The sequence below is a fragment of the Neofelis nebulosa genome, chromosome 3 (genome assembly GCF_028018385.1).
Source record: "Neofelis nebulosa isolate mNeoNeb1 chromosome 3, mNeoNeb1.pri, whole genome shotgun sequence".
Taxonomy (NCBI): domain Eukaryota; kingdom Metazoa; phylum Chordata; class Mammalia; order Carnivora; family Felidae; genus Neofelis; species Neofelis nebulosa.
This window is the reverse complement of record NC_080784.1, coordinates 174,324,726-174,351,194: the sequence shown is the minus strand read 5'-3', so window position 1 is coordinate 174,351,194 and position 26,469 is coordinate 174,324,726. Positions and strand designations below refer to the sequence as shown.

Here is a 26,469-nt window from a genome sequence, read left to right as displayed (position 1 = left end):
TAAGATCCATCAAATCATGTCACTTCTGTATTCAACACTCCAATGGCTTCTAATCTCACAGAGACTAAAATCCAAAATCCTTACCATTTCTTTTGGTAGGTTCCAAAGACTTGTCATGACTTACAGGATTTCCAAATGTATCAAACTCAAATGTTTCCACCTCAAGAAAACTACTTGCTTTTCTCTGTTTAGAAATCTTCCCCCAGGTAGTCAGTCCCATGCCTCACCATTATCACTTCATTTTGTTCCCCAATGTCACTTCCTCAGAGGGGCCTTCCTAACCCCTCTATTTAAATAGAACACTCATAATCCCACTAATCACCCCAAAACTATCTATCCTTTTACTTTTCTTCACAGCAGTTATAATGATAGGACATTTTTTTTTTAACTGCAGTATCCTTAACACTTAGAACTGTGCCATGCACTCAGTATGAGCTCAATAAATACTTGTTGAATGAATATAAAAAGTTTACAGCTCACGAGAGCCCTCTGAACTGGAACAGATTTAGGGGTCATCACCATATACATAGTACTTTTAGCCACAAGAGTGGATGAAATTGCCCATAGTGAAAAGGAAAAAGATATGACCAAATTAAATTATTTTAACTATACTAAAGGAGGCTTCCACTCAAAGAAATCTAATAATAAGTCTTTAAATAATTATCCCCTACTCTCATCATTTATCTTTTACATAAATTTAGAATTTTAGGGGTGCTTGGGTGGCTCAGTTGGTTAAGCATCTGACTCTTGGTTTCGGCTCAGGTCATGATCTCACAGTTTGTGAGTTGGAGCCCCCCCATCAGGCTCTGGGCTGACAGTGTGGGGGACCTGCTTGGGATACTCTCTCTCCCTCTCTCTGCCCTTCCCCTATTCACTCTCTCTGTCTCTCTCTCAAAAATAAAAATACACTTTTTAAAAAATTTTTTAAATAAATTTATATTTTTATATATTAGATTTTAACTTATTTTACACATAACTCTTACAATGAGAGTCAATTCAAAATTAAACTAGAACAATCCTGATCATTTGGCCTGAGTACACTAAACAGCAAGGCACAACATCAGGTTGTTAATGATACCTAAACAAAATGTCAATACCTCTGCATCCTCATCAAGTTGCAATTGCTTGGCGATGGCTTCATCATTTAATCTGGAATCATCCACATTTTGTGAAGGCTATATTTCAAAGATAATCAAGCAAGATCAGATAAACCTTAAGTTAAAAATAAAGTACTTTTTCTCGACTGTAGCTAGTTAAATACACCAATGAGCAATAAATTTATCAGTTATAAAATAGTCTCAATGCACACCAGCCAGAAGATTATGTTCATAGCTACTCCCTGACCACATGCAATTTCCTAATGAGCAAATATCCTACAAACAGATGGTTCTCACTTAATTCTACTGTAAGGTTCAAAAGAAGTAACCCCCAAAACCTGCAGACTAACATCTTGGCTTCAGACATAGTCCAGAACATTGGCAAACCAGTATGTGTGACTGGTTACATTTGTCCTACAGAGGCACTAATGCAATCAACAAACACACATCATTTGGCAGGCTTTAACTCAGGAGACTATCTTCACTGTAATTTATGTGTATTTGTTTCCTAAATGTTCAGAAGAAAATGATTCCAACATCAGTCAAAGTAGAAAGATCAAAAGTATAACATAGGTAAGCTCTGTTTATAAGTTATATACTTACGACCTCACTTGGGAACAAACTTACTGTCCAATTTTGTCTGGCTGAAAGTCAAAGGCAAAGTGAGTTTGCATTCTCTCTCTCTCTCTTTTTAATGTTTATTTATTTACTCTTGAGAGAGAGAGAGAGAGAGAGAGACTAAGCAGGGAAGGGGCACAGAGAGAGAGACAGAGAGAGAGAATCCCAATGCAGGGCTCGATTTCACGAAGCATGAGATTATGACCTGAGCCAAGATCCAGAGTTGGAAGCTTAACCAATTGAGCCACCCAAATGCCCCAAGTTTGCATTCTGAGTATTTAAATTCTAAGCATTTCAATTTATTCCTATGATTTAAATGATCTTTTCCCACTTTCATATACAAAAAAATAAATGTGTAATATGCTAACTTCCTTATCCTCTAAAATGATGGCAGTATGTTTTATCCATAATCACAGGAAAATTATTTTCATTAAGAAAATATGCTGATCAACTTACAACATCCAAATTTCTTTTATTAGTAACAATAAATGGGGACAAATCCTGAATATTCTTGCTTGAATGCAGAACACTCACCTCTTTTCTTTTGCTTGCTACCATCTTCTTATCTGATCGTTGGACACTTCCGGTTCCAAAATAATCAAGCACTGATGTGGGGGTAAGTTTTATTGGTGATAAAGGCTTATTCTTGGTCTTAGTGTTTTCTTCATTCTTTTTCTTATTCGATGCTCCAAGATAACTATTTGTAGATCTTCCATTCTCTTTTGATTTAGAGGCTGCCTTCTTACACACAAAGTCATCTTCTTCATCTTAAATGGAATATAACCAAACATTACTTAATAAAACATTGCTTCTAATTATATAAAACAACCACTTCCACCAGCTTTATAAAAACTACTCTAGAGCTATGGAAGGCAATGATTTGTTTCTTCCTATCTCCTAAATTCAACAGTCATCCTTACATTTACCACTGCCAAATATGTATTAAACCATTTCCACCAGTTACCACCCCAGAGGACACAAATAGATTTATTTACTCATGTTTTCAACAAATATTTACAGAGTATCCATTATGTGCTGGCACTGAGGACACCTACAGTGAATAAAATATTCACTGTATTTATACAGTGAATTAAAAAGACAAAATCCCTGCCTTCATGGAGCTTGGAGTCTAGAAGAGGAAACAGATATACAAGTAAACATATGCTGTCAAATTATAATTGCTATAAAGAAAAAGTAAAACAGGATGAAACAATTCAAGAGCAATGAGGGGGGTGCTCTTTCAGATATGGTCATCAGGGAAAGCCTCTTTGATAGGCAACATTCAAACAGAGTCTGGAAATGAAGATACCTCAGGCAATGAAAACTCAAGAGCAAAAGGCTTAAAGTGAGTGAGCTTGAAGGTCACTATGACTGCAGCATAATGAAGGGGATACATCACTAGAGTTTCAGTGAGAGAGGGAGGGGTCAAATCATGTGGGATCATGGAAAGAATGTTAGGTTCTATTTCAGAATGAGAATCCACTGGAGAATTTTCAGCAGAGTAGTGAGTGATCCAACTTAAGTCTTATCCTTTGGAGAACACACCATCAAGCGGAAAAAACAAATGCAGGAAGACCATTTTGGAAGCTACGGTTGTTCCAGAAGAAATGGTGATGCCTTGAACTAGTGTTATTTGCAGAGGTAATAAGAAGTCGTCAGGGTCTACCTCTATACTGAAGGTGGACTGTCTAGCAATATCTAGCCATTCATATAAGACTTTAAATACTTTTTTTGGTTATGTTTTATCTTTCTTTTAAAAAGTTCTCATTAAACATCTAGTTTAAAAGTCTTTCTAAGCTTTCTAATCTTTCTAAAATGCTTAGATACAACAATGTACCTCAGAAAGGCCTAAAAGACGTGGGGTTTTTTTTTGGTTCAGTGATTCACAAGATAAAAAGCTCTTTTCATTGACCATTACCAATAACAAAAGAAATCCAATAGAAAAATCTAACAGGCAATTGTGAAGACCAGGTCACTGTGTGGGTGGGAGAGTTCACTTTATAAGTCTGATGTGCAAGGCCACATATGAGTGAGTCACATCCTCTCAAGTACTCCCTCATTCAACCAAGAGCATTTGCCATGCACTGTGCTATTCCTACGTGGTTGCCACCTCAAAGAGGAACGTACCCACAATATGTAAAAAAAATCAAAAAGGATTAAAGGCTTACTTTCTAATTATTGTTTAAAGTTTATTATTTATTTTGAGAGAGAAACAGAGAGCACACGCATGCCAACAAACAGAGGAAGGGCAGAGACAGAGAGGGACAGAGAGAATCCCAAAGAGGCTCTGCACTGTTGGCACAGAGCCCAACATGGGGCTCAATCTTAGGAACCATGAGACCATGACCTGGGCCATGATCATGAGCTGAGCTGAGATCAAGAGTCAGATGGTTAACCAACTGAGCCATCGGGTGCCCTACTTTCTAATTATTATATTTATACTAAAATGAAACTACAGAGGTGCCTGGGTGGCTCAGTCAGTTAAGCGTCCAACTTTGGATCAGATCACAGTTCCAGCCTGGCATCGGGCTTTGTGCTGACAGCTCACAGCCGCCCACCGCAGATTCTGTTGTCTGTCTGTCCCTCTCCCACTCACACTCTGTCCCTCTCTCAAAATATAGACATTTAAAAAAAAAAAAAAAAAAAAAAGTAACCCACCACTTAAAGCAAATTCTCTACAAATGAATTGTTCACTATAAATTTCCAAAGAATTTACATTTCACACTACCCTCCAAGGGCCTGTATAATCATGAATAAATTTATAAAATGGCTCCATACTCCTCGCCACCAACAACTGGACCAGGAGTGGGCACTTGATCAAGATGGGGGCCAATCTTACCCTTGATCAGTTTGCTAAACTGACATATTTACACTAAAGTGTTAAGGTTCATTCCTGCATTCAGAGAGAGACAATAGCTTAACAAATTGCATTTTGCTTACAATAACCTACGTTTTTCACGATAAGCAGGTTTTAACCTGCAAGCAAAAGATTTTAATTAAAGCATACTTGTTTTGTTTATCCTCAACTGTAGTCAATCTACCTTCAAGCTTAAAATTTTCATTTGTAAACCTTTCTAAGCACATCCAAGGCTTTATATACTTAGATTTCAGTTTAACCATTGTTAACAAGAGTCAGCCAGCTGACCAGGTTCAGTCACTCACGTATCTGTTCTCCCCACCTGACAATCGGACCTTGTCTGCCACTGCCAGATGTGGGAAAAGGTGTCTGATTCAGATGGTTTTGCAAAGGAGAGGTGTCATTATCACCATTCCACTAAAGTACAACAGCCATGATAATCACCCATAATAGTCCTGATAACCACTAAGAATGTAATTTGAAACTCTTTTCTTTTTCTCTAAGATAACAACGTAATGAATTGTTATATTACAGAAACCCAAATAATATTTTATAATTTAGGGGTGCCTGGATGGCTCAGTTGGTTCAGTGTCCAACTTCGGCTCAGGTGATGATCTCACGGTTCATGAGTTCAAGCCCCGCATTGGGCTCTGTGCTGACAGCTCAGAGCCTGGAGCCTGCTTCAGATCCTGTGTCTCCCTCTCTCTCTCTGCCTCTCCCTGGCTCAAGTTCTGTCTCTCTCTCTGTCTCAAAAATAAACATTAAAAATAATAATAATAATATTTTACAATTTATAGCTGGTTTATTTTAAACCCCTAGATTCAGTTAAGCTGTAGCATAACCAAACCAGTGGCATTCAACAAACTATTCTACTTAGCAGTCAAAAAATATTATGCAAATTATGCAAAGTGCCCTTAAAAGAAGATTCAAAACAAGACCAACACTGCTGATACCCTGGCTTTAATTTAATAAAAATAACCACAACACTGGAACCTACAAAGTGTAGACAACCAATACATCTCCCTTAGAGAGTAAGTGCAAAATTAAAAACATATTGTTTTTATAATATGTATATATAAGTGTATATAAGACTTCTAACCTCATCTGAGAGCTTATTAAATTTTATAATTTTCACTTGGTGAAATTTTCACTTTAAGTTCAACAGCTGTATTTCTGGGCACGAGGGATTACCTTAATGAAGAAAGAACAAAATTACACTGTCTCTGCAAAATGATAGTCCTCTACTAGATTCCCCTTTCCCCACTTTAAAAATGCCAAAAGCAGTAACATTCCATTTCCACTACACCCAGCCATGCTAATAAGCAGCATAACAGAAAATCCCAGAATTAAATGGACCATGTCAATCACTGTTCTTCTGTTACAGTTCTTCCCTAATTACTCAAGAACTTCCTCACTATCTAAAATGTTGTATTTGTCTTTAAGAACTCACTTCAGACAAGATCAATCACTGCTATTTGGTATAGCCCCAGAAAGGGAAACAATGGTATTGTAGATACTTGCAATCCCTAGTTTAACCCTTTCTCCAGCAATCTCATAAATATTTACAGCTAACAGGTTAACTTGAAATTTAGTGAGATCAAAAATTTCTAAGATTATCACATTAAAAAGACTGTTAGCAAAGGGTGTAAGGAAATGGGACTTTCACATACATAACAAGCAATGGTAGTAAGTTGTTTAAAATCTATAGAAGACGGTTTTGCAATATGTACCAAATCCTTACATATGTATACCCATTAATTGGACCCAGTAATTCCACTTCTATGAATTTAGCCTTCAATAAAACAAATGTCTTCAAGCTATAGATCCAGAATGTACTATACCCAAACACAGACATAATTTTTTAAATATTTTCATAATTTCTGAATAAAAATGTAATTACACATGGATGTTTTAAAAAATATATGGAGGGCTCCTGAGTAGTTTAGTCGGTTGAGCATCTGACTCTTGATTTCAGCTCAGGTCACAATCCCAAGATTGTGGGATAGAGCTCTGTGTTGGGCTCTGAGACTGCTTAAGTCTCTCCCTCTCTCTGTCTGTCTCTCTGTCTCTGTCTCTCTCTCTCCCCGCCTCTCGCCCCCTCCTTCACTATCTCTCTAAACTTAAAAAAAAAAAAAAAAATTTAAAGCTAGAAGTGTTCTGAATAAAATTTCAAGTATTTTATATCGTACTAGCTAAAACTGCATACAAGGCCCCTTTTTCTGTACTAACCACAAAATAAATAGCTCTCCATAGGAGAAATTCTAGTGAAATACAGTCACGAAAAGAGAAAAAAGACTGGCTTGCCTGATTTGACACTTACTTAGTACTCCATGATTTATGCACTTCCCAATAATATTCCTTACAGTTATGGGAAAAGCTAACACCAAAAAAAAAATAAACTCATGATCCTAAGCATAGGGGTATTTCCTATAAACACAGAGGATCATCAAGGAGAATACAGAAAAAAAATATGGTGTTCTATAAACTAATAGGCATATCTGAAAGCATTCTGTCATCTTACCTTGATAAAGGCAGAAAACCTGCAGAAAGCAGCAGTGCTATGTCTTTGTACTAGGACTTCTGAACTAGTTGTCTTAAAACTCCTATAGCCTTTAGTATTTCAAAGGCTACACCAATACATTATTGAAAATGAAGGCAAAAGAGGCCAAAGATGAAAACAATGCCATCAGATGCTTGCAGAAGACAGTCATTTTAACAGGTGTTGCTGTGACCAACCTCATGTAAAATAAATATTTTACAATCCTACACAGTGTGCAGAAATGAAACATTCCAAATAAAGTTATCATTGTTTCTCTTTTTTAACATTTGTTCTGATTTTTTAACAAGCCTAAATTTGTTCTTGCATTGTCAGAAGCCAAAGGCAAACTGTGTTCTCTTCTCCCCAGGAACGTATAATACGATAATGATAAACAGATCTAAGTCCAATTTCTTAGACCTAGTTGAAAATCATGGGCAATTGAACACTCAGAATCTCCCTCCAAGATATCTGTCTCCTTATAAAAACACCATTTATTTTTATTTATATACAACACAACCTCAAAAGTATTAACAATCACCAAGTAAACTAGCATTATCCAACATACAGCAGAGGAATTGCCTGGGAGAGAAGATTGCTTTGCCACTCTGAGTTAGATGCATTCATTTGTTTAGAAAGGGTAACAAATCAGAGAAAGAAAATAATGTGCAGGTCTACACAGAAACCTATTTATAAGCCAAGAAGGAAAAATATCTAATTATGGAGTTCATCCTGCTGAGACCTGGGGATTCTGATTTTCCTTCCTTCAGTCTGGAATACACAGAAACCAAATTAATGGAGATCATGCTAGACAGATCTGGTTATAGAGATTAAAAATTATTTGGTAACAACTAGCCAAAAACTGAAAAGGGAATCCGAGTTTTTAGAGCCTTTTTCTACCAAGTTCTTTTTCAATACTTTCCTTGAGTCAAAAACCCAAACTGTCATTTTGGTTTTGGAAGTAGAGAAAAGTTCAGAAGCATGCCAAGTCTTCAATATTTGTTAATTAAATGGATGGAAGAGAAACTAAACACACCATCTTTGCACCATTTATGTGGTGAATCAGACATTCTGTACTTCAGTATAATTAAATAAAACCTCTGTAACTGCTCATCTTTAATCAAGAAATTAAGAGAACACATGATTTGATTCATTACCAACAAATCCTCTTAGACTCAGACTGTTATATTTTTTAAATAAACCCATTTTATCATTTGTGAGGTGTAGTGAGGTGAGTAATGACAAACAAGAAAAAATGTACTGGCTTGTACTGTGATGTCATCCACCACACAGTGCCGAGTCCCTACCACAGCAGCAAAAACCGTCCATGGAAAGTCACAGCTGGTTTCAGTTACTAAGAAAACAGAACACAGGAGAAGAAAGTGGAAAATTTTACCACTTACTCTCCTTCTATCGCCACTGGATCTCACAAAAAAAGAAAACTGGGTGGAAGGAGGCTTGGACAGTAGGACACAGGTACAACACCCACAACTTCTTACAATTTTCAGGTATGAAACATGCAATACAAGGAAACCTGATTGGCCACAAAGAGTAAAGGGAGCAGTTCAGCAACACAAACCCCACTTCCATTCATATTCCACTTCCCCACACGTGGGAGGAGGTAACAATGCTGTCTCAGTATTAATGCCAAATATAAACCACCTGTATATTACTTCATTAGTATTTAGTTATTATTTTCCTAATATAGTACTACTTCCTTGGCATTCTGGAATACAATCCTGTGTCTCTCATGGTTTCACCAGTGCCTGATAGCAAAATATGGGTTACAAGAACAAACAACAGTCTGTTCATTTTTTTTAATGTTTATTTGAAAGAGAGACAGAGAACACGAGCAGGGGAGGCGCAGAGAGAGATGGAGAGAGAATCCCAAGCAGGCTCTGTGCTATCAGCACAGAGCCTGACATGGGGCTTGAACCCATGAACCATGAGATCATGGCCTGAGCTGAAACCAAGAGTCGATCGCCAAATGGGCTAAGCCACCCAGGCGCCCCAGTCTGTTTATTTTCAAAGATATTTCAGAATCTCAATAATCATTCCAGATACTCCAGTGCTCCATATGCCACTTAATTCTTTTCAAGTCTCATAATACACACTATTAAAATAGGACTGAAGAACTACGAGGCAAAAAAGATTGCAAGAAAGCATCCAGCTCTTATAAAGATGTTTCAGTTAATGTGAATCTGAAAATAAAATTGCCAAAGCAATATCAATAGCCTTTGAATCATCTATAAAATGGAAGAAATCGCTAAAGATTAAAGATGAGAAATGGAGGGGCGCCTGGGTGGCGCAGTCGGTTAAGCGTCCGACTTCAGCCAGGTCACGATCTCACGGTCCGTGAGTTCGAGCCCCGCGTCGGGCTCTGGGCTGATGGCTCCGAGCCTGGAGCCTGTTTCCGATTCTGTGTCTCCCTCTCTCTCTGCCCCTCCCCCGTTCATGCTCTGTCTCTCTCTGTCCCAAAAATAAATAAAAAACGTTGAAAAAAAAATTAAAAAAAAAAAAAAAAAAAAAAAGATGAGAAATGGAACCCAAATTGCCAAAAAGAGAAAGGCACATTTCCAACCATAGAACTGTAGAAGAGGAAAGGTCTGGTGACAGTTCTGTGCAACAGTATCAAGAGGAAGACAAAAGGAATATTCAACAGAAGAAGATGGAGATCCCCAGAAACAAACAATGCTGACCTAAGCGCTTATTTATTCTATTAAGTTACAGGACTAACAGATGAAATAAATCTAGAAACAAGGGATATCTCGAGTTCAGCAAAACATTCACCAATTTCTCTTCTGATTGGGTAAACCAAGGTTTCCAACATCTACAGTATTAACATTTTGAGCCAAATAACCCTTTTGAAGAGAGCTCTCCTGCACCCTATACAAGATGAAGAAATACAACATAGGTAACAGTGGTTATTAAGATCTACAAGTAATTCATGAGAAACAGAAGAGCTATATCCAAGGTGCTGATAACAGATCATGTCATTTTGGAAAAGGTTTCTTTACCTGTCTCTTAATACAAAACAAATTTAGGGGCGCGTGGGTGGCTCAGTTAGGCATCTGACTCTTCATTTCGGCTCAGGTCCTGATCTCACAGTTTCATGGGTTTGAGCCCCGCACGGGGTTCTGTACTGGCAGCGCAAAGCCTGCTTGGGATTCTCTCTCTCCCTCTCTCTCTCCGCCTCTCCCCAACTCACGTTGTCTCTGTCTCTCTCAAACTAAACTTCAAAAAATGAATAATTTTACCAATGATTCAGAAAGAAATATAAAGATATGTTTATCAAATTTGTAGAAGGTATGAAATCACAGGATATGAAAAAACAAGTAGATGAGGGACATGCAAAGAACTACCACATTCTTCCACAGTGAAACTTTGTGTAACCTTAGATTGAAAACTGCCTCTGAAAAGTCATCTCTCCTATTAGGTAGATTTGAAGATCAAATGAGGTGAATATGAAATATAAGCCATATAATGAATAATGCTATTCCATGAGGTCAGCAAAAGTGTTTTGAAAAAAAATCTATAGTAGTATACAAGATAAAATTTATTTTATCATTCTGGTAGAATTCTTCCTGCCTTGCACTCTGGACACAAGTCTTGTTTCAAATAAAGTAAGAAACTCCTATGTAAAAGATGCTGTAAGCAAGAAAATATGAGCTACAACAGTAGGCAGTATTAAGCTGGTATAAATCTGTAAAAGTTTTTAAGTTGGATTTTTTAAATTTTCTCTTTAATAAGTATGAAAGTAATGAATAATGCATATGAAATAGCACTATTGATTTCTAAGCTTCCACATTATTCTCTCTTTCTGGTATACATAATACCTAAATCTCCACGTTAAACTCTTCTAAAACCTTTCACATTTATCTCAAATTTCTCTCTCTAGGAAACGTTTCCCAAACCTCCAAAATAGAAGTTACCTCTCCCATGCCTGAATATCCTCAGGAGACATTTTTATTGCTGTTAATTTTTTCCTTATGTAATTTTTATATAAAAGACTTATCTCCCCAATGAACTCTACACCCTTGAAGACTACATTTTATTCTTTTATCTACTTCATAGATTATCCAGTACACTATTATGTACATACAGGATATTTGTTGAATAAATTAGTGAGGATTTAATATTGTTAAATATTGTTAAATAAATGACTGAATCAGGTTACAAAAGCCTGGAATCTAATAAGGTAAAAATGTAAGAGTTTATTTCAGAAAGAAATCTAATATAGGTAAGTGTTAAGTCCCCCTTTTGGAACCTGAAAACTGGAAAACACCTGACGGAACAGCAGCATTTGTTCAAAAAAATATATTATTAGTGGTGCTTTTATCCAGAAGATTAATAAAAGTCAAAAGGAAACTAAAAATGCTGCTGGTAGGGGTGCAGTGGGAGCCTTCATAAGAGCACTGGGCCCAGAAACAGAAAGTGGAAGCCCCATGTACTCTTCATAATATAGGCAGCTAAACTACATTCTTAAAATGAACCTCAAGAAATACTCCCCTCTTTTAAGTGATCACATTCCTCATTGTGAATGGTTCATTTATTATTAAATATATTACATTACAATGAAGCACAAACAAGTACACACATCAATAATCTAATATCCAAAATAAAAGCATGAGAAAAATTAAACGCATACTATTAAATTCCATGTAGAAGTTTAAAAGATGAGCTAGGAATCTTTCTGTATCGAGACAAAGAGGTAGAAAATGAGGAAGGGACAAGGAGGAAGACAAGGAGAGGAAGGAAGGAAGGAAGGAAGGAAGGAAGGAAGGAAGGAAGGAAGGAAGGAAGGAAGGAAGGAAGGAAGGAAGGAAAAGAGGGAGCCAAAGACATTGTTATGAAAAAGCAAGCTACAGAATTTTATAATAAAATGCCACTCAAATAAATACAAGTGTGTATATATGTACACGTGGGTGTGTGTATATATATTTTATTTATATAGCTATATAAGGCAAAAGGGACAGATGAGAGAATGAAACATTGTCATCTGAATTGTTTACTTCTCTTTCAGTGAGAATGTGTTAATGTTTTACTCAGATAATTTAAAATAATATTAATCTAAATACTTTACTCATCCTCCAAAATGATAAATTTAGTTTCTTTATAGAGTCTTAGTGCACAAATCAAAATTAATTTTTGAACAAGTATAACCAAAGAAATGTAACACACAGTTCTTAGTTCTTAGTTTCCTCTCACTTCAAGGAAATTTTCTATCTCAACCGCTTTGGTTTCCCTGAAAACGTCTAAGAAAAGTACTCTATCCTTACATAATCTATTCCCATTTGTCTGGTAAACAAAACTATTATGTCTCTAAAAATCAGCAAAAGAGAATATTACACACAGAGCAGTATTTTCTGCTACTATTTTCCCAAGTCACAGGTCGCCAATATTACATGGTAAACTGGAGAACATTACATTCCCTATTTTTTCCCACTTAACATCTCCCAAATAATTATAACCTCAAGAGCACAGTCTCTGGAATTATGTGCTCAATTAAAACTACCAGTCATAAACAACTTTCAAGACAGGAAAAAACCCCCATCATTTTCAGCCAAACAGCAGCTCCTGATGAAACTGCATAATAAAAGGTCATCTTTGCCAAACAAAACTCAAGGTCTCTCACTTCATTAAACAGCTAAAAGTAAATATATTTACCCAGTACAACAAGTATTTGGGTTTTTACCAACTTACAAGAACATTTTACTAGAGTCAGTGGTTAGCTATGAAGGTATTTATAAGCCATTTTTTTCCTTTTCCTGTAATTTGGGAGGTTGATGTAATCAAACTACTTTAAAAATCAACAGAAGACATATTGAATCAAAATGATGATGAAAAATACATCATGGAGCTAGACGATAAGCCTAAAGATCTGTAAAACAATACAGCCTAAAGAAATGTATAATAATGTAAGTAAAAGCACTTGAATGAAGCAGGTTATTTTCTAAATTAAGGCTACTTCCTAAATGTTTTCTCATTGTTTATATAGCCCTGGGCAACCAGAATAAAATGTGAGCTACATATGTAGTTTTAAACTTCTCATAACCATATTTTAAAAAAGTGAAAAGAAACAAGTGAAATTAACTTTAATATATTTTATTTAACCCAAATAACCACATTTAAAGAAAGTGGAAAAGAAATAAGTGAAATTAAATTTAATGATATACTGTATTCAACTCAATATATCCAAATTATCATTTCAACATATGATCAATACTAAAAAATTATTAATGAGACAATTTACTTCTTTTTGTACCAAGTCTTCAAATCTGTACATACACTTACAACCACTCTCAGTTGGGCCAGTCACATTTCAAGTGCTCAACAGCTACAAGTAAATAGTAGTTACCATACTGACAGTGTATATCCACAACATTAAGTGGATCAGATACAATTTCTAAATTTCTGAAGCACAGTTACATAATCAACAGAAAGTCCTAAGTACTTAAGCAAAAGCAAAATGTTTTTATTTTTTAGCATAGTCTTTAAAGGCAGATGTAAGGATAAAATAAAGTTAAAAATGTAAGAATAAACAGTTAATACTTATTGACCATTTACTATACGCCCAACCCTGTTTTAAATGCTTTTCTTTTTTTTTTTTTTTTTAATTTATTTATTTATTTATTTATTTATTTTTTAATATATGAAATTTACTGTCAAATTGGTTTCCATACAACACCCAGTGCTCATCCCAAAAGGTGCCCTCCTCAATACCCATCACCCACCCTGCCCTCCCTCCCACCCCCCTTAAATGCTTTTCAAGCATTGTGTCATTTGATCATCACAAAGGCCTCTGCTGTGGGTACTAGTAATAGCCCCAACCCCCAAATGAGGAAACTAAGACACCAGGAAGGTAAATGAACGTCATCTCAGGCAATCTGATTTAAGAGTTTCTGCTCCTAAACACCACAAATGCTATACTGCAAGAAAAACACCAAACAAAAATTGGTATATGAAAGATAAAATAAGGAATAATGAAGCAAAAATTGTTTCTTTTGTTATTAACAGATTTTTAAAATTAAATCATTGTCATATAATCCTTTTCCACAAGAAGTTCCAATCCCCAAATAAACAATACAATTTTAGGTTAATCTTATACTTGCAATATAAACATTTACATTTATAATGTGAATATTTATTCATAACCTGGTACTGAACAACTGTAGTTTTAACTTTAAAAAAAGTAAAGAATAATTTTTAAAAATATTTTAAGGTGATGAATTTCCCAGTTTATTAATTTCAAGAAGCTGCACTTTTCTTAAAACCCATTATATTCCTGATTTTATTATGGACTTCGTTTTAACAGTTCATTCTCTTATAAAAGGAAGAAAAAGGGATTATTTCCTTCCCATGAACCTGTAATTTCAAAGAATAAAAAAATATGAGAAGACAAAACAGGCAAGAAAAGAACTTGCTTTTTCCTATGTCTTAATTCTAAAAAAAACAAAACAAAACAGAATACTACGTAATAAATACTGAACATCCTATTAGATGGGTACATCACACCCCAAATTTCCAACTAAAATAAGGGGACAATGTTTACTTTCACACATACATGCCACCAGCAGAATAACAGAAACATGGATAATGCTCATTAAAATTTCAGATAAACTGCTGGATATCTCTTCAGAAAATAACATTTGAAAATACCTGGCCTGAAATAAATGATCCCATGTTAAAGAAAATCTGTGATCAGAGCTTAAATTGTCTGACCCTTCTGTGTACCTAAAATCACAAGATAAGGATAGCCAACTGATCCACAGTTGAAGGCCACGGCTGTCTGCACACTAACTTTGACGTTTCCAGGGTGTCACTGGAAAGCTCGATCACACCACCTTTGGTTACATAATAAACCTATCACCATAAGTTTCTAGTATCCCTCCCACATATTCAAAACTTCACAAAGGTGGCCAGATCTCAGAGGGGGATCTCTTAATAGAAGAGTGCATTTGCACAATGTGCCTAAGCAGATATTTAGCAATAGAACAAAAAGGTTAGAGTCAGTCGGCCTCTGACGTAATGAAGAACTATCTCAGCTTACCAAAAAGTTTACAGAAAATACATTCATGTTATCTACACTTTGTTTTTGATCATTTGAATAACAATCAAATGTCTCTGAGAACCTATACGAAGCTATTTTTATATGCTTCAGGCACTGGGTCTGGCCCTTTCCTATGCACCATCCCAGTAAATCTCTCCAACAAGCCTATTCAAGTAGTGTCTCTACTTTATAGACCATGAGACTCAAACAGCTGTTAGATGGCAACCGAGGATGGACCCTCAGGCAGGGCTTCTGACCTTCCAGGCTAAGATTCGTTCTACAACACAAGGACTTTCTTTCCTGTTTCATTCCCAACTTACTGAACAATTTATCTACCATGAGTACCCACATACTTTCAAGTAACAGCCCATACAAATAAGAAAAATTTTATTGTTACTCGTATCTTCAAAAACCTTGACCTTTATCTGCAAATTCCAGTAACATTAAAATCTTAGAGGTGAATTGTAGATCTCAATAAAGCTGTTATTGGAAAAAAAAAAAAAAAATGGGGGGTGGGGAGAGTGCGCCTGGCCGGTTCAGTAGGTAGAGCGTGTGACACTTGATCTCAGGGTTGTGAGTTCAAGCCCCATGTTGGGATACCAAAAAATTTTTTAAAAACAAACAAGTCTTTAGCATGGTAATGACATCAACTCTCCAATTATCCTAATAATACTACCAAAGATAATCCAAAAACCTAATCTGTAACTCATTTCTCAAAAATGTTTATAAATCAGTCCCTTATATTGCTAACTTAAGTCTCTCATTACTTCACCCCTAGGAAATGCCTTGACTTCCCTAATTATGGTTTCTATACTCTCTATCCCACCCTGAACATTAGCAATCTAGCAATCACTCTTTTCTTTTTTTTTATTAGGTTTCATGCACAGTGCAGAGCCCAACACAGGGCTTGAACTCACGACCCTGAGATCAAGACCTGAGCTGAGACAGAGGGTCGGACACTCAACCAATGGAGCCACCCAGGCGCCCCTTTAATATTTTAAGTAATCTCTATATCCAACATAGGACTCAAACTCACAACCCCAAGACCAAGAGTTGCACACTCTACCCACTGAGCCAGCCAGGCACCCCTCTAGCAATCACTCTTAAATACTATTCTCATCATTCCACAACTCTCTTCAAGAATTTTAATGGTTCCCTTTCCCTGCTATGTTAAGTCTAAATCCATCTGCCTAGCTTTCAAGGTCTTCTCTAATCCTACCTCCCACTATTCCTCCTCATATGGGCAGTCTCTTCTGTGCCCTACGAACATACCAAGCCTTGTGCTGGATGCTGTGCTTTAAATAATCCCACCCCCTAAGCTGACATTCTTCCCTCCACCGCCTGCTCATCCTTCAAGTGCCAGATCAAATCTTACCCTTCGAGCCCTCTGCCTGACTACTGCTTATTGCTACCTCAAGCGACTACTACAGTACTTCGGAATCTGGTCATCTTTTGTACCTCCAGCACCTAGTTTCTGGGATGTAAAAAACACTCAATAAATGTCTGTTGAATATAAACTGTAATATGCTGTGCCAAAGTAATTATGTGGCTTTTACCGTCTCTTCAAACCAGGTGTGTTCACTTCACTAGCAATTCAAGTAGCACAGTGCTAAAAATAATGGTTTCAGAGGTTTTCTTCAATATAAACAAATCAACAACCTATGAGATGCTTTCATGGTTCCTTCAAGTATTTCTACATAGGAACCAATTCAACAGGCTCTGTGAATTTGAAGATTAATACATCTAACCTTTTATTCCTGTTACAGTCTCCTCTAGGAATTAACAATGCCACAACCAAAATTACTTTACAGGGTGCATGAGTGGCTCAGTAGGTTAAGCATCTGACTTCAGCTCAGGTCATAATCTCACGGTTCATGGTCAATTGAGCCCTGCTTCAGGTGAGCCCCACTTCTCTCTGTCTCTCTCTCTCTGCCCCTCTCAAAAAAAAAGGGGGGGGGGGGTTGGGGAGAGGAAAAAAAAGAAAATCCTCACAGCAATTTAAAAAAAAATGACTTTACAACAAACACATCTGAGATTTTTCCCTAAGATGATAATTCAGAGTTCCTCACCAAAAAGGAATACTATCTATAAAACAATCATTTATACTATTTTACCATTTTAAGATTAGTGTACAATTATTTATAAATGGCTTTTGCTTTCTAACCACTCAAAACAGAACAAATAAATTTAAGTATAAAAACAATCATCTATTAAAAAGCTAATGCTAATAAAATCTTTACTGTCACAAGAAAATACAAGGAATTCAGGTCACGTCTGTGCTAGATCACAGATCACAAATATGAATAATTGTTATATACTTAGATTATTATGACTTTAGCATGCAAAGTAAAAGAACTTAAATAAAAAAGTTTTAAAATACACCAATAATATTTTTAATTTTTTTTCCTTAACGTTTATTTATTACTGAGAGACAGAGAGAGACAGAGCATGAGCATGGGAGGCGCAGAGAGAGGAGACACAGAATCTGAAGCAGGCTCCAGGCTCTGAGCCGTCAGCATAGAGCCCAACGCAGGGCTCGAACTCACAAAGCGTGAGATCATGACCTGAGCTGAAGTCGGACACTCAACCGACTGAGCCACCCAGGCGCCCCTAAAATACACCAATAATATTTTAACATAGGATTCAAGATAGAGCTTCAACTTACTCAATATAGAACACCTAAAAAATTCCAAGGCCAATTCCCCTGTAACTAACCCTTACAATGGCCCTTAACCCACAGAAAATGCCAAAGATGATTACAGCCTTTCCCTGATAAATATAAATCAACAAAGCAAAAAACGCAGCAGAAATTCAATTCAAAGTGAAGGAGGTTCATCCAGACACCAATGAGTAGCTCAAGAACATAACACACACTACTCTTCTCTCAAACATTAAACATACTCAGTACACTTACCTGTTTCTGAAATGTATGTAACAGGATCCTGGCGTAGAATTTTACCAGGTTTAGGTTTTTCTGGTTGCTTTTTGGCATTTTTTACCTGCACTGTCTCCTCGGATTCTGAATCTGTACATGAGAAGCAAATGAAACAAAACTCTCAAGAGAAAAAATAAAATACAGTGTGTTCTTAAAATGATCATTGTTAACAAATTCCTCAAGGCCCATTTTGAGGCAAATCCCTTTTATGAATTCTCACAGGTTACTTCTACACAGTGTTAAGCCTTGGTCTTACTTTTCTATTGTCACTGTAACAAATCACCACAAATTTAATGGCTTAAAACAACATAAACATAGTATCTTATAGTTCTGAAGGTTAGAAACCCCATATGGGTCTCACTGGGCTAACATCAAAGTGCCAGCAGGGCTATGACCCTTTTCTGGATACTCTAGGGAAAAATCCATTTCCCTGTCTTTTCCAGTTTCTAGTGACTGCTAACATTCCTTAGCTTCTGGCTCCCTTCCTCCATCTCCAAAGCAAGGAACATCAGGCAAAATCCTTCTCATGCTGCATCTTTCTGGTTCTCTATTTTCCATGGTCAGTCTCTGTCTCTCTCTCTCTCTGTCTCTCTCTCTCTCTCTCTCTCTCTCCCCCTTTCCTCCCTCTTCCTTGTGAATACAGTGGGCCCATCCCCAGATAATTCAGGATCATCTCCCTATTTTAAGGTCACCTGATTATCAACCTTAATGCTACCTATAACTTTAGTTTCCCTTTTGCCATGTAACCTAACATATTCACAAGTTGTAGGAATTAGCGCATGGACATCTTTGGGAGCCATTAGTCTACCACAACCTAATCACCCAGGACGCTTAAATACAAATCAAGACAAAGTGGTACAAAAATAGAAGTTTCATAAACTTTAGGATCCTTCCTTTTCCTCTGCACCATGCATTTATAAATCCTGTTTCATACTAAAACTGTATCAAACAACTAAATTTTCAATTTCCCAAAAGATAGAAACTCCTGGGGAGTGGGAATGTGTACTTATTTCAAATTCCATACTGTATACAGCAGTAAAGACATAGAATAAACATTGAAGCTCTTTTAGAATTGAGTCAGAATTTTTGCTGTTATTGTCAAATCCTGACAATCTATGCATACTTCCTTAGAGGTTGCATTATTAAGAATTCACACCAGATGGATCTTCTCCGCAAAAGCAACACCTAAAACTTTTTGAATTCTATCATTATTTTAACAGATCATAAAAGGCATACATAAAAATACAACATTCCCCATCTTAAAAGTACAGTATATTCAAATATTTTATATTGTGATTGTTCCATTTTAAATCCAACAAAAAAGGACCAGATCAAAAGCACAAAAATTAAAATTTAGATCTTTGTTTCCAGAGCAATATTCTAAGGCACTATTTTTCAAATTCAGTCTCCAAGAAGCTCAGCTGAAAGAGAAGTTAGTATGAATATTTTTAAAAATAAATATGTCAGGGGCACCTGGGTGGCTCAGTCAGTTGAGTGTCCGACTCTTGATTTCAGCACAGGTCATGATCTCACAGTTTGGGAAGCAGAGCCCCACATCGAGCCCTACAGTGTCAGACCCTTGCAGCATGTGATTCTCTCTCTGCCTCTCTCTCTCAAAATAAATAAATACACTTTATAAGTAAACTTACTTGATAAATAAATGTCATGTTCAAAGTGAGTTTGAAACATGCTATGTATACTGTATACCCCTCTGAACAAACATACTTAACACATTAATATATTGTGGCTCTGTTAAGTTCTACAGTACAATAAAACTGTTTTCAACTTTATTGGAGCATAGAGTCTTCTCACAGGACCTATTATAACAACAGAGAGAGCTGTGTGTCTCAGAACATCAGTTGGGAAAACACTGTTCTAAGGGATATAAAATAATTTTAAAACTTTAAGGCTCCACAGAAGAAATATTACCTGAATCATAGATGATCCTCTTTTTCTTGTGTGGTTGCTTCTGTTTAGAATCATCTTCTTTACAAGAACTATTTACCTGTAAACATCACAGTATAATTAGAATGCAAAACTTATATAAACTCATTGTGTTTTCTCGTTAGACCTGAACTCAGTAATTTTGCCCCCAAGGAGACATTTTTGCTTATTATAAGTGGGGGGCAGGAGAAAGGGGTTACTGGCACCTACCGAGTAGACCAGGGATGCTACTAAACGCCCTAACAACGCACAAGATAGTCCTCCACAACAAAGAATTACACAGCCCAAAATGTCATTAATGCCATAATTAGACTAAACAATTAGCCAAACCCACCATCAAAAAGACAAGAGAGAATAAATGCTGGCGAAGATGTGGAGAAAAAGGAACCGTTGTGCACTGTCGGTGGGACTGTAAAATAGTACAGCCGCTATCGAAAACAGTATGGAGGTTCCTCAAAAATTTTTGTCTAAAAACTACCATATGACCCAGCAATTTTACCTCTGAAAATATATCCAAAGAAACAAAAACACTAACTCCAAAAGATATCTGCACCCCCATGTTCACAGAAGCGTTATTTATAATAGCCAAGACATGGAAACAACCTAAGTGACCATCAAAGTAGGAAAGGATAAAATTGTGATACACATAAAAAAAGAGGAAACCCTACCATTTGCAACAACATGAATGAACCTTGAAGGCATGCTAATTGAAATAATTCAAACAGAGAAAGACAAATACTGTATGATCTCACCTATATGTGGACTCTAAAACAAGCAAAAAACATACCAAACTCAGAAAAAGATACCAGACTTGTGGTTACCAGAAGCAGGGAGCGAGGGGAGGTACAAGTGGAGGAAGGTGATCAAAAGGTACAAACTTCTGAGGAGCCCTGGTGGCTCAGTCGGGGTGAGCATCTGGCTCTTGATTTCAGCTCAGATCATGACCTCACAGTACATGGGTTTGAGCCCCGCAGTGGGCTCCACACTGACAGTGTTGGAGGGAGTTCTCTCTCTCCACCCCTCCCTGCTCTCTCTCTCAAAATAAACTTAAAAAAAAAAAAAGTACAAACTTCTACTTATAAGTACTGGACATGCAATATACAACAGGAAGAATATAATGAACACTGTTATTTGATACATAGGAAACTTGTTAAGAGGGCAGATCTAAAAGTTGTCATCACAGAAAAAAATTTTTTTTCTTTTTTTACTTTATCTATATGAGATCCCGGATATTAACTAAACCTGTGGTAATCATTTCACAGCATATGTAAGTCAAACCATCATGCTGTATACCTCAAACTTCTACAGCTCAGATGTTAATTATTTCTTAATAAAACTGAAAAAAAAAGAAAAAAACCAACTGTATCAGATGGGAAAAAAATGAATTATAGAAAAGGCTGTATTATTATTCAGCTCCACTTTCAACACTAAATTACATATAACAAAGAGTAAAAGAATGTCAGATATTAAAAGGCAAATGCTTACTGAAAATGAAAGAGACAAAGGTTAAGGAGTTACGGGCTGTCCACTACCCACTGCCTGTTAGAAAACTATATATAACCGGGGTACCTGGGTAGCTCAGTCGGTTAAGTGTCCAACTTCAGCTCAGGTCATAATCTCACAGTTTGTGAGTTCAAGCCCCACATCGGGCTCTGTGCTGACAGCTTGGAGCCTGGAGCCTGCTTTGGATTCTGTGTCTCCCTCTCTCTCTGCCCCTCCATCCCCCTCTCAAAAAATAAACATTAAAAAAAAATTTTTTTTAAAGAATACTATATATAACCAAGGCAAAAGATATTATTTATATTTTGTAGTTATACATTATATTTCTAACATATTCAGATTTTCCCAAAAAAATCAAGAAACCAGACAGCAAAAGAAACTATAACCAATCATAAGGGAGAAATATGTTTCTAGAGGCACCTGACTGCTTCAGTCCATACAGTATGTGACTCTTGATCTCAGGGTTGTGGGTTCAAGACCCACGCTGGTTGTAGAGATTACTTAAAAATAAAATCTTTAAAAAAAGAAAAAAGAAATATGCTTCTACTCATTACAATAAAACTTGAAAAATATAAGAACAATTGAATAGCTTGCAAGAAAATGAGATAAATGAACTGGAGCACAGAGTTAAAAAGAACTACAGTAACTCAAAAGTTAGAGAAGAGGGTACCCCACAAGGGAGAGAGCCACAGAAGGAGAGTCTCAAATTCTGCCAATAAACTTAGCCCAGATCTCTCCTGCACTCCACATGAATGGAACAACTCGTAGTGCCAGCTAAGGATAAAAGAACTGAACAAAGATTTCATCTGCTGCCCATCACAGGAGACACAAGAGTTTAGGCTCTGAGTGCAGGCAAGTTAACTGCCTGCTAAACCAAATGAATTAACACTCTTTGGAGGAATGTAACAGAATCCAAATTTCCTGCACTACATAACTAGACTATCCAACATAAATCCAAAATAACCAGACACACACACACAAAATACAAAATGTAACCTGTGATGCTTTATTTTTTATCTGTAAACTTGACTGGGCCACAAAGTGCCCAAGTATTACATCAAATATTATTCTGAGTGTTTCTATGAAGGTGTTTTTGGATGAATTTAACATTAACTATCCAAGGATAGCAGGCTTGAGACTGTAATCACACTACTGGCTCTCCTGGTTCACAGGGGTTCAGACTCACACTTAAACTATACTACAGCTATCATGAATCTCCAGCTTCCCAACTGTAGGTCTAGGGACTTGTCAGACGCTGTAATCACATGCATGAATTCTTTAAAATAAATATCTTTGTAGATTCTATTTCTCTGGAGAATTCTGACTATACAGATTTTGTTACCATGAAATAAAGTGGTGCAGTAAAAAATACCTAAAACATGGAAGTGGATTTGGAACTGGGTTATGGTGAAGGCTGGAAAAGTACATGCTTTAAAAAAGCCTAGGACTTCTGGTCCAAGATGGCAATGCAGAAAGACTCTGAACTCACCTCCACAGAACATACCAAATCTATATCTATTTATAGAGCAATTCCTCCTGAAGAACTGAGGGCTGACTGAACAGCTTCTGCACAACAAAAGATGGAGAGACCACAAGAGAATGTTAAGAGAAACAGAAACAAAAACTGCTGAATGAAAGGAACCCTTACCCTGTCACTGCAAACTACATTGAGGAGGGATATACTGAGGGACCATAAGCAGATTTGTCCCCTGGGGCACAGAAAAAAGGCCAAAATTTATTTATTTATTTATTTATTTATTTATTTATTTATTTATTTATTCATTCATTCATTCATTCATTCATTTTTGAGACAGAGAGAGACAGAGCATGAACGGGGGAGGGTCAGAGAGAGGGAGATACAGAATCTGAAACAGGCTCCAGGCTCTGAGCTGTCAGCACAGAGCCCGACGTGGGGCTCGAACTCATGGACCACGATATCATGACCTGAGCCGAAGTCGGCTGCTTAACCGACTGAGCCACCCAGGTGCCCCAGAAAAAAGGCCAAAATTTAAAAGGGCAACTAGATTATAAAAGATCCAGCCCTAGAACTCCACCAAATGGTGGGGGAGCTGCTGGAACTCTCTCCAGGTCAGAGGGGCCAAGGTTTACATTCTCCCTTCACCTTGATGGCATGGACTGAAGCAGGGTTCAGGTGCCCTAGCCAGCCTATCACCTCAGTAAGCCCCAGGCTCTTGTCCACACCAGCCCCAGACATCCCACCTATGTGACCCCAGTGCAATACACACCACAATATCCTTGGTCAATTCCCACTATAGCTCTGTCTTGCCAAGGTGACACAGGCACAAAACACCCCAAAACACTCCAGGCCCATACTACTTCGGCTCCAACTTGCCAGGACACCCCCAATACAGAGCTCCCCAAGAACTCCTGGCACGTGCCTGTTTTGGATCCAGATGATTCACCAAGGGACCCACTACATGCAGTGCCTTGTGACCACCCAGCCCATTCCTGCTTTGGATCTAGACAACTCACCAGGATTCCCCTATACAGAGTGTCCAGGACCATCCAGCCCCCTCTCAAGTCAGCTCCAGCCACCTCACCAGGGCACTCCCACACAAAGCACCCCAGGACACCTTCATGTGCACACACTTCAGCTTCAGCTGTCCTCAGCACAGAGATCCCTTAGACCACCCTAGCCCATGCCCACTTCAGCTTCAACTGTGCACCCTGTGCACAAAGAGCCCTGGGACCACCCAGTTTACACCTACTTTAGCTTCAGCAGTCCTGCCAGGGTGTCATCTGCGCAGAGCAGGGAACCCTAGGACCTCCAGCTTGCACCCACTTCAACTTTAGCTGCTCCATCAGGGCACCATCTGTGCAGACAGCCCTAAAACCACCCCAGTCCACACCCACTTCAGCTCAGGCCATCCCACCCGGGTACCCCAGCACAGAGTTCCCCAAGACCACCAGGCACAACTTCAGCCAGCCAGCCAAAGTCACCAGACACATGCAGTCTACACAGGAGATGGCCATACACAAGACCATTCCTTCAAGGTTAAGAGAAGTATCTGTTCTACCTAATTCATGGAAATAAACACAGAAAGTCTGGCAAAATGAGAAGACAGAGAAATATGTTTTAAATGAAACAACAAGACAAAACCTCAGAAAAAGAACTAAATGCAATAGAGATAACCAAGCTATCTGCTAACCATTTCAAAGTAAGAAATAAATAAATAAATAGATAGATAAATAAATTTAAAGTAATGATCACAGAGATGCTCACCAACTGGAGAGAAGCACAGATGAATTCAATGAGAACCTCAACAAAGAGAAAATATTAAAAAGGACCACAGTTGAAGAATACAATAAAGGAAATTAAAAATACACTAGAAGTAATCAACAGTAGATTAAAGAATGCAAAAAACAGATCAGTGACCTGGAAGACAAGCTAATGGTAAGCACCCAAACAGAACAGCAAAAAGGAAAAAGAATTAAAAAAAAAAAAAAAAAAAAAAAGACACAGAATAGGTTACGGATCTCTTGGAAAACATCAAGTGAACAAAAATTTGCATTTAGGGGTCCCAGAAGAAAAGAGAGACAAAGGGTGAGAAAACTTACTTGAAGAAATAAGAACGGAAAACCTCCCCCAACTGGTGAAGAAAACAAATATCCAACTTCAGGGAGCACAGAGAGGTCCAAACAAGATAAACCCAAGGAGTTCCACACCACAGCACATTAATATGTAAAATGTCAAAGATTAAAGATAAAGAATTTTAAAAGCAACAAGACAGAAGCAAATAATTACTTACAAGGGAAACCCCATAAGGCTATCAGCTGATTTTTTAGCAGAAGGGATGGCAAGATATATTCAAACTGCTGAATAAAAAAAAAAAACCTACAACCGAGAATACTCTACCCGGCAAAGTTATTCAGAATTGAAGGTGAGCTAAAGAGTTTCCCAAACTAAAGTTAAAGGATTTCATCACCACTTAACCAGCCTTACAAGAAATATTAAAGGGCCTCTTGAGGTGGAAAAGAAAGGCTGTATTTAGAAGAAAATTATGAAAGGAAAAAAATTTCATGAGTAAAAGCAAACACAGTAAAGGTAGTAGGGCAACCATTTATAAAGCTAGTATAAAGGTTAAAAGACATAGTAGTAAAATCAACTATATTTTTTAAATTAGAGGTGTCTGGATGGCCCAGTCAGTTGAGTGTCTAACTCTTGATTTCAGCTCTGGTCATGATCCCAGGGTCATGGGATCAAGCCCTGCACTGGGCTCTGCACTGAGTATGGAACCTACTTAAAGATTCTCATTCTCTCTCTCTCTGCCACTCTACCCCGCTTGCTCTCTATCTCTCTCAAATAAAACAAATTGGTTAAGGGGACTCACATGATAAAAAGATGTAAAATATGAAAACATATACACAAAATGTGGGATGGGAGAGTAAAAATGAAGTTCTTTTATAATGTGTTCAATCTCAAGTGACCATCAATTTAATACAGAATATCATATACCTGGATATTACATAGGAACCTCATGATAACCACAAGGCAAAAACATGAAATAGATATACAAAAATTAAGAGAAAGAAAGCCAAGCACAACACTAAAGAAAGTTATCAATCACAAGAAAGCAAGAAAGGAACAGAGAAGAACTACGAAACCAACCAAAAATCAGTGAACAGAAAGGTAGTAAGTACATACCTATCAATAATTAAATGTAAAAGGTCAAAATGCTCCAATCAAAAGACAGAGGGTGATAGAATGGATAAAAAAACAAGACCCACCTATATTCTACCTATAAGAGACTCACGTCAGACCTAAAGACACATACAAACTGAAAGTAAAGATATGGAAAAAGATATTCTGTTCAAATGGAAACTAAAAAAAAAATCCAGGGTAGCAATACCTGTATCAGACAAAATAGACTTAACAACAAAGATTATAACAAGAAACAAAACATGGCATTA

The 26,469-nt window shown here is 37.2% G+C and overlaps 1 protein-coding gene across 2 annotated transcripts in view; it reads right to left on the bottom strand.

The window, feature by feature from the left end:
* RFC1 (replication factor C subunit 1) overlaps nt 1-26,469 on the bottom strand; it is an 84,507-nt gene that overhangs the window by 35,513 nt on the left and 22,525 nt on the right. For both annotated transcript variants that reach the window (XM_058722819.1, XM_058722820.1), the window contains exons 3-6: nt 20,023-20,098; nt 18,073-18,183; nt 2,250-2,482; nt 1,098-1,175 (exon numbers count right to left, since the gene is read on the bottom strand). In XM_058722819.1, coding sequence (XP_058578802.1) covers nt 1,098-1,175; nt 2,250-2,482; nt 18,073-18,183; nt 20,023-20,098 — 498 coding nt within the window. The remainder of the gene's footprint in view (nt 1-1,097; nt 1,176-2,249; nt 2,483-18,072; nt 18,184-20,022; nt 20,099-26,469) is intronic.